Below are 14132 nucleotides of genomic sequence, written 5' to 3' on the forward strand. Positions count from 1 at the left end.
TCACCAATGTTATGTCCTTCTCACGAATGGGATCTACATTTGCCACAGGCCAGAATCAAACGCGCTCAATGGATCTCCCACGGACACGTTTGTTGCACAGAGATTCCAGGTCAGTCTGTGGCAGCGGAGAAGTATGGGGGGGGGTGTTATTATGGGGTTATTGGGAGGGGCTGGGTCCACACCAGCGAGGCACTGATTGGCTGATGTGCTCTTTCTGTGACTGGGTGTGATGACCTCTGACCCCTGAGGCTTGTTTCTCTAGGGCGCTTGTAGGGGCTTGATGACTCAGGACAGTGGTTGAGGTCAGTGCCCCAGAGGGAGGGTGTTGAGGGGATAATTCTGCTGAATGGGATGGGTCATGATGATACTGGCTGGAAGGGTGGGTTGGGTCGGGGGGGGGGGGTGGTGTCAATATTTATACATTGGCCCGCACTGCTAAAAGAAATGGTTGGGACATTACAGAGGGTATCTGAGGATTGGAACTGACCCCTCGCCTCTAGTGAGCAGAGCAGTAGGTGTTCCTCAGAGAGAAATCTCAGATGAAATTGGTAGCTCATGAACTTCTCCTCCTCCAGGCTGTCCTCCATGTGGGAGAGGATGAGAGCCAGAACTCCAGGAGGTCAAGTCCGAGCAGGAGCCCAGCCATATCGCCCACAGCTGAACTACAGCCTGCATCTCAGGGCGTGAGCTGGAGGTGAGTCCATAAGACGGTCCGGCCTAGGAAACCCTATCTCCATCAGCCCCAGATCGAAACCAGCCCTGCTTGAATTGAATTGACTATATTACTTACATCCTTCACATACATGAGGAGTAATAATCTTTATGTTACGCCTCAGTCTAAATGTGCAATCATAGTAATTTGTGATAAATAGTATGTGCAAGAGGACAGTTCATATCACATAGAAATACAATTGTATCAGCATGAGTTCATCAGTCTGATGGTCTGGTGGAAGAAGCTGTCCCGGAGCCTGTTGGTCCTGGCTTTTATGCTGCGGTTCCGTTTCCCGGATGGTAGCAGCTGGAAAGTTGTGTTTGTGGTTGGGGTGACTCAGATCCCCAATGATCCTTTGGGCCCTTTTTGCACACCTGTCTCTGTAAATGTCCTGAATAGTGGGAAGTTCGCATCTACAGATGCAATGGGCTGTCCGCACCACTCTCTGCCGAGTCCTGCGGTTGAGGGAGGTACAGTTCCCATACCAGGCAGTGATGCAGCCAGTCAGGATGCTCTCAGCTGTGCCCCTGTAGAAAGTCCTTAGGATTTAGGGGACTCATGCCAAACTTCAATGATCTGAGGTGAAAGAGGTGCTGTTGTGCCTTTTTCACCACACTGACGGTCTGTACAGACCACATGAGGTCCTTGGTGATGTTTATGCCGAGGAACTTAAAGCTGTTCACCCTCTCAACCCCAGATCCACCGATGTCAATAGGGGTTAGCCTGTCTCCATTCCTCCTGTAATCCACAACCAGCTCCTTTGTTTTTGTGACACTGAGGGAGAGGTTGTTTACTTGACACCATTGTGTCTGTTCCACCTATTGTACTGACCTTCCATCTTGGTTCACTAATTTATTTTGGCCTCTGGCTGGATATCTCACTGCTTTGAACTCAAATCCCTCCATGTTTCACCTTCCCCCTCCCCCCACCTTCTTTATAGGGTCCCTGCCCCCTCCTCCTTCAGTCCTGATGAAGGGTCTCGGCCTGAAACGTTGACTGCTCCTTTCAACGGATGCTGCCCGACCTGCTGAGTTCATTCAGCTTGTTTGTACCATGTTTCTAAATGTTTCTCCATCCACGCCAGCTCTGTCCTCCTCCTGTTGTTACCTGACCACTCAATGTTCCAATGGCTATTTATTTATGAAAGGCATAGTGTTGTGAGGAGGGATGGCGTGGTTAAGGAAAGCAAATGAGGCAAAGAATAAAACCATAAGACGCAGGACCAACACACTCAAAATGCAGGAGGAACTCAGCAGGCCAGGCAGCATCTAGTAAAAGAGTACTTTCGATGTTTTGGGACTTGGATTTCCAGCATCTGTGGATTTTATCTTAGTTGAGATTGGATGTTAGGCCATCCAGCCCCTTGAGTTTGCTCCAGCATTCCATCACAGCTGCATTGGGTCTGAGGTAGCAGTTATTTCGTACTCCTTTACACTTGTGTACAGGATATGACAGTAATAATCTGAATCTACCTGTGCCCAAACCATATCCCTCCAAGCCCCTCCACGTACCTATCCAAACTCTTAAATGTTCACTATTGAACCCCCATCCACTACTTCTGCTGGGAGCTCACACCACCCTCTGAGGTAAGAAGTTTCCCCTCGGATTCCCCTAGAATATTCCACCATTCATCCTGAGTTCCTGACCTCCGACTCCAGTCTCACTCAACCTCAGTGGAGAACGTCCGCTTGCGTTCACCCTATCGATTGTTAAACTCTGTTCGTTTGCTGGACGTTGGGACAGGATCCTGGGCTACTGCGAGACTCCATTCACTTGACCTTTGAGGCGTGGTCCAGTTGGTGACGATTGTGTACATTCAGAGCTGATCATGTACAGGACCCTGAAGGGCTGGTGTAAAGGGTCATTTGCAAGGAGGGGTGCCTTCCCTGGCCTGCCCTGTGCTCTCTAACCCAGGCAGCTTCCTGTTGAACCTCCTCAGTTCATTGGTTTTCATCACTCTCTCCTCATGTACCCATCGATGTTTCAGGTCGGCGTCCCCGGTCTCGAGTCAGTGGAGGCCGATCGAGAGATCTCCATCCCCAGTGGATCTGGCACTGAAGGTGAAGGTGAGTGGTCTGGGGGCCGGGACTGTGGTGGGTGTGGGAGGGTGACGAGTCTGAACGGGCGGGGGAGGAGGGACCCCCTCGAAGTGCCACTGAAGTATATCGTAGCTGGCACGATTCTATTACAGCTCAGGGTATCGGAGTTCAGAGTCAGCTTCTGGCACTGTCTGTAAGGAATTTGTACAATCTGCGTAAGTTTCATCTGGGTGCTCCTGTTTCCTTCCACATTCCAAAGACGTACAGGATCATAGCTTGGTTGCTTACTGTAAATTGTCCTGTGATTCGGCTTGGGTTAAATAAGGTTGTTGGGCAGTACAGCTTGTTGGCCGGAAGGGCCTGTTCCGCTCTGGCCGTCTCAATAAATACATTACATTGCGGTCTGTTCATGCATAGTGACATTACGCAGGGCAGAGTCATAATGAATAATAAGGACCCAGGGCTCTAGAATTGAGCTTCCTTGAGAAAAGTTTAGACTGAGTAGTCAGTGCCTCCACTTGGATCCTTTGAGAAATGGCGCCTTTCACTGCCAGCATTCCCCCAGCGCCGCACGGGATGTGTTACGCTGAAGATCCCACACACCACTGAGGCAGGACAGAACTGCTGAGCCAACCTTCCAGAGGATGAGAGGTGACCATTAATCCCATGCAGGTTGATGAGACTAAGTAGGATAGTAGTTTAGCATGGATTAGATGGGCTGAAGGGACTGTTTCCATGCTGTAGTAGCCTATGACTCCGGAAGTGGTATAACACGGCATCCATGCCAGCTGGAGGTTGGCCTCTCCCACTGGTGCTGCCACCTAGTGTTCGATCAGTGGAATGGCAGGCTTGATTGCCAGGAACTGTACCGTCAATCTGCGGGACAATTCACTCAGGGTTATTTATATATGTGCTTTTTTTGCATGACTGTTTTGAACGTGCTGTGTGTATTTTGTACCTTGGCCCCAGAGGAAGGCTGTTTCATTCAACTGTATCCATGTGCAGTTGAATTATAATTGAATTTGATTTGATGAGTCAGTGACTAGTTAGAGGTGTACAAGTTGATGCGAAGCATAGATCGAGTGGAAAGGCAGCATGTTCTCCCCAGGGTGCAAATGGCTAATACAAGGGGGCATAATTTTAATGCAATTGGAAGAAAGTATAGGTGTTTTTACTGTGATATCTGCGTGAAACAAGGGTTGGTGGTAGAGGCAGATACTTTAGGGACATATAAGAAACTCTTGTGTAGGCACTTAGACAAATGGAGGGAGGGAAGGCATTAGATTAGAGGTTAGATTGATCTTGGAGAGGTTAAGATGTCGGCATAACATCATGGGTCACAGGGCCTGTACAGTTCTGAATCTCAGCAGGGCAGCTGAAGTGTTATTACAGTCATTACAGTAAACATATAGGTATATTACTGCAACATAACCAGATACAGCGAGAAGCCTGTCTTGCACACATGTACGGAACACTGAGCTGGAGTGGGGCCCGGAGCACCGAGGTGGGGGCAGGGCACAAAGCACTGGGGTGGGGGCGAAGCAAAGATCATTGAGGTGGGGTGAGACAAAACAATAACAAAGCTGTCCTTCTGTGAGTTTACAGTCAATACCTGTGGATGCAGTTACTGGCCCAATTTTTAAACCATTTCTTGCATTGCTAATGATGAAATCATTCACCCCAGGTATGCAAAGCTGGAGGTGTCACTCTGGTGGGGAAAATTGGCCAAAGTGGCTCTTTCACATAAAGCTGAACCAATCCAAAGATGAAGAATAGTTTTATTTGTGATGTGTACATTGAAACATCCAGAGCATGTTCAGGCAATAGCCGATGTGTGGCCGGTCTCACTGATGCTGCATACCAAGCTATAAATAACTCTTAATTACCTACTCAAAACTTTTAAAGTTCAGGTAAATTTATTGTCACAGTATATACTTGCCTCATGTACAACCCTGAGATTCATCTTCTTGTGGGCAGGATCAATAAATCCATCACAGACTAATAACTATAATAGAATCAATGGAAGACCACACAACTTGTGTGTTCAACCGGTGTGCAAAAGACAACAAACTGTGCAAATGATAAAAGAAAGAAATAATAGTTAATAGGCAGGCAATAAATATCAAGTACATGAGATGAAAAATCTTTGAAAGTGAGTCTGTTGGTTGTGGGAACATTTCAATGATGGTGCAAATTCCCTCTGATTCATGAGCCTGAAGGTTGAGGGGTAATAACTGTTCTCGAACCTGGCAATGTGGGTCTTGAGGCTCTTGTAGCTTCTTACTGCTGGCAGCAGCGAGAAGAGAGCATGTGGTGGGAGTCCCTGATGATGGATGCTGCTAGCCTGCAACTGTAGTTGTTCTCAATGGTCGGGAGGGCTCTACTTGTGATGGACTGGGCCGAATCCACTTTTTTTTTTGTTCGAAGACGTTCCTGCCAGAGTTGGTACCAAACTATCCTGCGTTTGATTGCTGATCAGAGACTCGGTAAGGATACGGTGGCTACAAGGCAGGGACTCAGATTCAGGATTGGACTCAAGTTTGTTATCAGTGACATAAACAAGTAATGCAAAAAGAGAACAAACTACTGAGGTAGTGTTCACGGGTTCATTATCCATTCAGAAATCTGACGGCGGAGGGAAAGGAGCTGTTCCTGAATCGATGAGTGTGTCTACTGCACCTCCTCCCCTAAGGTAGTAATGAGAAGAGGGCATGTCCCAGATGATGAGGATCCCTCACAATGGGTGCTGCCTCCTTGAGGCATTGTTGTTTGGAGATATCCTTGATGCTGGAGCCCATGATGGAGCTGGTTCAGTTTGCAATCCTCTGCAGCTTTTTCCAATCCTGTGCAGTGGCCCCTCCATACCCGACAGTGATGCAAACTGTCAGAATGCTCTCCATTGTACCTCTGTATAAAATTGGTAGAGGGGAGAGAACATTTATCCAAGCAGGTAATGGAAGAGGCCTGTGAGTTGGATGACATAGCGAATCTCCTCAAACCCCTGTGAAATGTAGCCACTGGCATATCGGTGGGGAGTGACTTGCCTCCTGTCATTGCTCACTCTACCTTCAAGACACAAGGACAGTGATGGGACCTTTCCACTTGCCTAGAGGAGTGTAGGACCAATTTAGATGCAGTTCAACAACATCTAGGTCCAAGGAGTCCAGCTCTCACCATCTCTAACATGCTGCGGCCACGGTGTACACCATCTACAGATGTAAGAGAAAGAGAGGTGACCGTACAGGAATATTGAAAATTATGAAGACTGATAAATTAGATGATGTCAGTCTTTCCCACCGGATAGCAGAGTCCAAAAACTAGCATCATACTTTAGGTGAGAGTGGAAAAATTTAAATGTTTATGCAAAGACTGGTGAGTTAATGGAAGGAGCTGCCAGAAGAGGTGGTTGATGCTGGTACAACGGTATCATTTCCAAAGCTCTTGGGATGAATGTTTTAGCTGTAGGTACAGTCTCCTAACTCAAAGGATCTAAACTCTTCTTCAGTGAATGGATGCAAGGTTTCTGGGTCACGGTGTCCCACCTCACCCAGGAAGAGATCAGGCCCAGAGTCTGATGAGTCAATGGTGTCAGTATTGAAGTCAACCTGGTGGACAACTGGGCCTGGGTGTACCCGCGCTGCAGAGACGGCTGACCCAGTTGCCAAGCTGGTTTCATCTGCCCCCGCCTTCAGGAATACTTTTTCTGTATCCAGAAGGTCTCTGCTGAAGCTTTTGATTCTCTGTCAGTAAGCTGTAGATCTTCTTGTGCAGAAGTCTGTTCTCAATTAGCAGAGTCATAGAAAAAGTACAGCACATAACGCAGCACAGCACAGACGGTGCTTCTCCCTATGGATGCTGTAATTGTTAAATGGTTATATGGTTACATAAACAGGCCCTTTAGCCCACCTGAAAGCTGCCTACTCCCCTCCAACTGCACCAGGTCCATAGCTCTCCATGCCCCTACCTTCCATGTACCTATCCAAACTTCTCTTAAACCTATTCCTCCTTGTTTTCCAGGATGTCCCGCCAGGTCCCGGGCAGCGGATGAGCCTCTCGCCTGCCAACAGCTCCCAGCCTGACCCCAGGCTAACCCGGTCGGCAGAGTCCAGCCCCCGAGAGACGAGGAGTCCTGTTGCCAGGTCACTCTCGCCCAGCCCGGTGTTGGTGAACAAGGGGTACGTGATGTCACTGTGAAGATTCACCCCTCCCCCTTTTACTTCATGATGGGGGGGGTAACAAAACATTTGTGTCGTGTTAGCTCCCTTGGACAGGAGCGATGAACCAGAGAGAGGGGGGAGTGGGTGGAAATTGTAGCTTTGAAAGATGACTATTTTTCCCAAGTGTGGGCAGCAGTAATGTGCCAGGGACACAAGTATGTTGGAATGGTGATTGAGTGTCTGTGAATCTGTGGAATTCACTGCCACAGGCAGTTGTGGAGGCCAAGTCATTGGTATATTTAAAGTGGAAATTGATAGATTCTTGATTAATCAGGGCGTCAAAGGTCACAGGGAGAAGGCAGGAGAATGGGGTTGGGAGAGAAAATACATCAGCCATGATAGAATGGTGGAACAGACTTGATGGGCTGAATGGCCTAATTTTGCACCTGTAGCTTATGATTTTTGAGTGTTGTTGAGTCTCTCTGGAGCAAGGTTTCCCAAAAAGTTTATGTCTTGGATCCCTACCATTAATTGAGGGGTCCGCGGACCCCGGATTGGGAAGTCCCGGTCCAGAGTATCTGTTTGAATCAGAAGCTGTCTGATTCTTGGCAAGTGTGGAAAGTGATGTTTCCTCTGGTGTGTCGGAGGCCTGATAGAAGTTTGTAAAAGTGTGAGAGGGGTAGAGAAACAGACCTTTTCTCCTCAGGCACAAAATATCAAATACTTTAACTTTAAAACTTTCCCTCTCTTACCTTAAGGTTATGTAAAGTCACAACAATTGGATAATTGTGTTCAGCTCTGGTTGCCCCTTTATAGCAGGGATGTGGAAGCTTTGGGGTGTCGGGGTGGAGATCTCTCTCCAAAGGAGGTGTGAGGTGCTTCTTCCCTCCGCTAGCCTGCAGGTCGCAGGTCACCCTTGGGCGAGGTGGAGCACCTGCTGAGCCCCCGATCAGGGTCACATGAAGCCATGGGAGCAAGTGGTGGATGGTCGTACGAACAGCTGGTGCAGATCACAAGTCCTGGTGATGTGACCACCGACACCAGGCAGACAATCTCTGAAGAGTATTGATAACGGTTGGGGACACCCCTCTTGTAAAGGCACTGCCCAGAAGAAGGCAATGGCAAATCATGTCTTCAGAAAGATTTGCCAAGAACAATCATGGTCATGGAAAGACCATGATCACTTAGACCATACGACTCAGTGCAGCGAGCGGACGTGAAGCTTGAGAGAGGGTGCAAAGGGTATTTACCAGGATGCTGCCCAGATTAGAAAGTACGTCTCATGGGGATAGGCTGAGCGAGTGAGGGCTTTTCTCTTTAAAACGAAGGAGGATGTGAAGGTAACTTGATAGAGGTTTACAACATGATTGATTTCCCTGGGCAGAAATGGCTATTATGATGGGGCATGATTTAAGCAGATTGGAGGGAAGTATGGGAGGGGGGAGGGGTGTCAGAGGTAAGAATTTTTTAAGAGTGGTGGGTGCATGGAATGCACTGCCAGGGTTGGTGCCAGATACACTGGGGACATTTCAGAGACTCTTGACAGGCACATGGATGAGAGAAAAATGGAGGACTGTGTGGAAGGGGAGGGTTGGGTTGATCTTGGAGTTAGTTACAGCATCATGGGTGAAAGGAACCTGGGCTGGCTGGCTGTGCTGCACTGTTCTACGTTTCGCAGGCCCCCTTCCATGTTGGATCCTCAGTACATGTTCAGTCCCTGCTCAGGAAAGATTTCTCTTCAGCGATTCGGCCCAGAATAGCCCACACTACACTCCCCCAGTAACCCCAATTAACCCTAACCTAACCAAGGACCAGTTAACCTACCCGGTGCGTCTTTGGACTGTGAGAGGAACCTGGAACACCCGGAGAAAACCCCCACATTCCATGGATGCTTACGGATCAGGGCCAGAACTGAACCTTGAACTCGGGAATGTCCCTGAAAGAGTGCAGGGAAAATTTACAAGGACTTGAGGACCTGAGTTTTAATGTGGTTGAATAGGTTAGGACTTCATTCCCTGGACCTTAGGAGAATGAGGGGAGAACTGATAGGAGTATATAAAATTATGAGGAATATAAATAAAGTAAATGCAAGCAGGCTTTTGCCACTGAAGTTGGCTGGGACTCAAACTAGAGGTCATAGGCTGAGGGTGAAAGGTGAAATATTTAAGGGGAACTTCCTTCACTCAGAGGGTGATGAGGGTGTGGAACGAGCATCCAGCAGGAGTGGTGGATTTGTATTTAAGAGGGGTATGGTGCAGTGGAACTAGGCAGAATAACAGTTCAGCACAGACTAGACGTGCCGATGGCGCTGTTTCTGTGGTGTAACTCTCTGTGACGCTACACAGGGACTGTAGTGTCAGTCAGTTTTGACCATCTGAGGCAAGTCTGTCCTAGCTGTCTCCTACACCTGCACAAGAGGACACTGTTTTTACCCTGTTTTTCTCTCTGGTCCCCTAAGAACCACAGAACACCGGCCACTCAATCGGATTGACAAAGACTCCGAGGTGTATAAGATGCTTCAGGAAAACCGCACAGCGAAGGAGCCACCTCGTCAGTCAGCTCGCTTCCGGCAGCTTCAGGAGGCACTGGACACTGACCAGGAAGGTGAGCAGGCCCCAGCGGGGTGCGTGCGAAGGGTACTGGGGACGCAGCAGGGAGGGGCTTGTGGCTGGCCTGGCTGACTGTCCTTCCTCTGTTCCCCTTTCAGCGGCCGTGGCTCAGTTTCCGGGCAGACTGTCGCCCTCTGCCCCACGCTCTGCCGTCTCCAGGTACCGCGTGTGTGAAAAGTGTGGCTCCAGTATTCTGTGAGTATCCGGAGGAAGGGGGCAGCATTATCCTTTAGAGTTCCACAAAAGGCGGGGTCTGGGCATTGCGCTTAAAATTGTACCCCCCCCCCCCCCAAGTTCATCTAACTTCAGTGGGAACTTGCCATTTAACCTGGACCTGTCCCAACCAATTCCTCTACCCTGTCCTTTCCCACAGCTCTAAACTGATTCTCCTGTCCACTTCATCCCGTCTCCCACCATTGTAAACGTTCCCCAACACTTTCCCCATGGCTTTGTACCAACCCCGCACTGACGACACCGTTCCACCCTCCCCGCACTTGACCCCTTGGCAGGGCAAACTCCTCAGTCGGTCTGGGGTGGAGGGAGTGAACGTGGTCTCTGTTGGTGTGTGTGTGGGGGGTGTCTCATGCTCTCTTGCTCTACTGGCTGTTGCAGAACGGAAGCGGTGAAGATCCGGGATGGGTGTTATCGTCACCAGGAATGCTACGTCTGCACTGACTGTGGCCTGAACCTTGGCATGAGGGGCCACTTCTGGGTCCATGATGAGATGTATTGCGAGAAGCATGCACGGGAGCGGTACCAAGCTGCTGAGGGAAGCTCGTGACCCAGCCGCTTGGGGCCTACACGCGCCTGACCTTTAAAACCAGCACAACGCAGATCCTTGTAATGTACAGAGTGAATAATTAAAAGAATAATAGCAGTTTGTGGATGATTCTCTCTTCTGCCCTGCCTTATCCTTATCTGGAATTTTACTGTTTCCATCATCAGGACAGGGTGCATTCTGTTTGTTGGCTTAATCGGTGTCCTTGACACTGTTCCAGTAGCCGAATCTGGTTGTCTTTCTGCAGTCTGTGGAATGCTCTGCCCCAGAAGGCAGTGGAGGCCAAGTCTCTGGATGCTTTCAAGAGAGAGTTAGATAGAGCTCTTATAGATAGCAGGGTCAAGGGATATGGGGAGAGGGCAGGAACGGGCTACTGATTGTGTATGATCAGCCATGATCACAGTGAATGGCGGTTCTGGCTAGAAGGGCTGAATGGCCTACTCCTGCACCTACTGTCTATTGTCTGTTGTCTGTCAAGGACTTGGGATCCGTCGTATGATGATGTATGAACAAGATTAGCAAAGCTCTATGGTGCTACACCGGTTCCATTTGGTTATAAAAATATCATTTTGTTACTACAGGTAAGGTACATTTCCACATGACATTGGGCCCAGCACTAGCCTCTAGGGATCATAGGACAGTACAGCACAGGAACAGGCCATTCAGCCCACAATGTTGTACTGAACCAGCTAAAAAGCAAATCAAAAACATCCAAACACTAATCCCCCCCCCCCCAGCTACACCATGTCCATATCCTCCATCTTCCTCACATCCATGTGCCTATCCAAACGTCTCTTAAAAGCCCCCAATGTTCTTGCCTCTACCACCATACCAGGCAGAGCATTCCAGGCAGCCACTACTCTCACAGTAAAAGTACTTGCCCCTCCATCCCCCTTGAACCTACCCCCCCACCCCCCATCTTCAATACATGCCCTCTGGTATTAGACACCACATCACTGGCCTTCCGTCTGTCAAACAACTCTTCAGCATCAGCTTGTGTGTGACGCCATTAAGCCAGTTGTGTCTATGTGATCTAACCTTCCAGAGCAGCCCACCATGTCACCATCAAAGGCTTTCTCAAGTCCACATAGACAAGGTCTACAGCCCTGTTCTAATCTTTTTCTTGGTCATATCATCATTTTAAATAAAAACTCAAGTTGGTAGGATGAGATCTCCTGCTCACAAAGCTATACTGACTAGCCTTCATCACCCCAGTCTTTCCAGGTACACCTATATCATGTCCCTTGAACTCCTCTCCAGTAACTTGCCTACCCACACATGATAGAAATTCTGGTCTCTCGTTCATAGGTTTTGTTTTGCTGCCCTTCTTAAATAATGCACAGCATTCGCTATCCTCCAGTCTTCCGGCACCTTGTCTTAAGATGCAACTCTTGGCCAAGGGAGACGTAATTTGTGTAGTCTCCTACGCTGTTCATGGATACACCTGGTCATGTCCTGGAGATCTGACGGCCTTCGTACATTTTAAGATGCCCTGCAGCATATTTGCTGTAATGCGGGACATCTGCGATCATCCCTAGTTCTCAATTTGTCTTGTCTTTCTCCATGGTAAAACCAGCGAGGAAATCCATTTCTTGCATTTCCACACAAGGGTGTCCTTTTTCGTCTCTCCTCTCTCGTTACTCCAGCTTAAGGTGATACTGCTGAATGCAGGGTACAACTTACTGACCGTTACCAAACAAGAAATACAACTGAATACTTTAAAGTGTCTTTAATAAAAAAAAGGTAAATGATTACCGCAAGCAAAGGCGAGGCTGAGTTAATGCTGATTGATAATTGTGTGTACGGGCTACGCCGCAGCCTACACCCTAGTCCTGATTTTCACTTCTGCGTCACTCTACGCCATAGCGAGCATGCGTTGGTGTGCACCAAAATGCTAGTTGGCGGTGGGGCTTCTATGCCACTGTGTTGAGTTTCTTCATGAGAGACATGGACGAGGAAATGCATTTCAAACATTTTCGCATGTCGGCAGGTAGATCTGACAATTTGGTTCATCTATTTCGCATCGCTGTACAGACACGGTGGAGAAGAAGCAACCGGAAATGCGTAGGAGGAAATGCGATGCTACCAAGCGGACCAATCACAGTTGTTGCGGTCTGCTTCGCCACGATGCATGAGTTACTTTTCTGGGGGGGGGGGGTGCACATCAGCCTACGGCGTAGGGTACGCGGTACCTATGGCATTGATGCGACGCACAAGTATAAATCAGCCTTTAAGGGTCAAAGATTGTGGGTGCAAGGTGAAGTTGGGGTGAGTTTCAGGCACATTCAAAAAGAAGTCGGAGTGAGGTCGAGGCAGATTCAGAATGAAGTCGGGACGAGTAGAGTGGGGGAGAGAAGCAGATTTGGGACCCAGCAACACACACAAAATGCTGGTGGAACACAGCAGGCCAAGCAACATCCAGAGGAAGAAGTACAGTCGACGTTTCGGGCTGAGACCCTTGATCAGGAGTCCTGCCTGGTCTGCTGCATTCCACCAACATTTTGTGTGTGTTGCTTGAATTTCCAGCATCTGCAGATTTCCTTGTGTTTGAGATTTGGGACCCATCCACCTAAATGGAGAGCGAGGTTTGATCACTGGGTCCATTTGGAAAGATCGGGTATGGGCTGAAGTGTGGCAGCAGGGTCCAGGCCCAAAGTGGATCGATGCAAGAGGGCCCAGGTCCTAGAGTGAAGTTTGGACAATCTAAAGGCCGGGCCAGATGGATTGGAAAGGCAGAGTGTGAACTCGGGACCAAAGTTTGGACAATTTAAAGGCCGGGCCAGATGGATTGGAAAGGCAGAGTGTGGACTCGGGACCAAAGTTTGGACAATTTAAATGCCGGGCCAGATGGATTGGAAAGGCAGAGTGTGGACTCGGGACCAAAGTTTGGACAATTTAAATGCCGGGCCAGATGGATTGGAAAGGCAGAGTGTGGACTCGGGACCAAAGTTTGGACAATCTAAATGCCGGGCCAGATGGATTGGAAAGGCAGAGTGTGGACTCAGGACCAAAGTTTGGACAATCTAAATGCCGGGCCAGATGGATTGGAAAGGCAGAGTGTGGACTCGGGACCAAAGTTTGGACAATCTAAATGCCGGGCCAGATGGATTGGAAAGGCAGAGTGTGGACTCGGGACCGAAGGTGGGGATCAGGCCGGTTCGGCTTACTGCTCCACGCTACACAAAGACTGAGGCTGCAGCTTGCTCCGGCTGCTTCGGGCATCGTGTCTGCAGGCTCACTGTCATTCTAAATGCTATTTGCTTACTTTTCTTGTTTGCACAATTTGTTTCTCTCTCTCTGCACATTGAGTGCTTTATTAATGGGCTCTTTTGGGTTTCTTGTTTTGTGGCTTCCAGGGAGGAGATGAATCTCAAGGGACTATATCATACACAAACTTTGATAATGTACTTTGAACTTTGAAAACAAAATTGGAGAAACGATTCAATCATTGGTGCAGTCTTCCATTGATTCTATTATGGTTATTATTCTATAGATTTATTGAGCATGCCCGCAAGGAAATGAATCTCAGGGTGGTATATGGTGGCATATATGTACCTTGATAATAAATTTACTTGAACTTTGAATTCAGCTGGTTGAGCAACATCTGTAGGATGAAAGGAAAGGTCAACGTTTTGGGTGAAAACCTGAGTTTCAGGACTGAGTTAATTAACAGGGAGGACAACAGTTTAACAAAAAATGTCAGTTTGATGACTTGCAGACAGTTCTACAGTTGAAGAAATTGGCATTGAAACTGGATGGCAGTCACGTAGCCAGAAGGAAAATGAGATAAGACCATAAGATATGGGAGCAGATGTAGGCCATTCAGCCCATCAAGCC

At 48.5% G+C, this 14132-nt stretch overlaps 1 protein-coding gene across 1 annotated transcript in view; it reads left to right on the forward strand.

The window, feature by feature from the left end:
* pdlim2 (PDZ and LIM domain 2 (mystique)) overlaps positions 1-10394 on the forward strand; it is a 37008-nt gene extending 26614 nt beyond the window's left edge. Inside the window, exons 3-9 of the mRNA XM_059962675.1 lie at positions 49-109; positions 576-694; positions 2700-2778; positions 6769-6926; positions 9367-9512; positions 9616-9712; positions 10130-10394. Of these exons, the coding sequence (XP_059818658.1) occupies positions 49-109; positions 576-694; positions 2700-2778; positions 6769-6926; positions 9367-9512; positions 9616-9712; positions 10130-10298 (829 nt within the window). The 3' untranslated portion in view covers positions 10299-10394. The remainder of the gene's footprint in view (positions 1-48; positions 110-575; positions 695-2699; positions 2779-6768; positions 6927-9366; positions 9513-9615; positions 9713-10129) is intronic.
* Positions 10395-14132: the final 3738 nt, after the last annotated feature.

The sequence above is a fragment of the Hypanus sabinus genome, chromosome 1 (genome assembly GCF_030144855.1).
Source record: "Hypanus sabinus isolate sHypSab1 chromosome 1, sHypSab1.hap1, whole genome shotgun sequence".
Taxonomy (NCBI): Eukaryota; Metazoa; Chordata; class Chondrichthyes; order Myliobatiformes; family Dasyatidae; genus Hypanus; species Hypanus sabinus.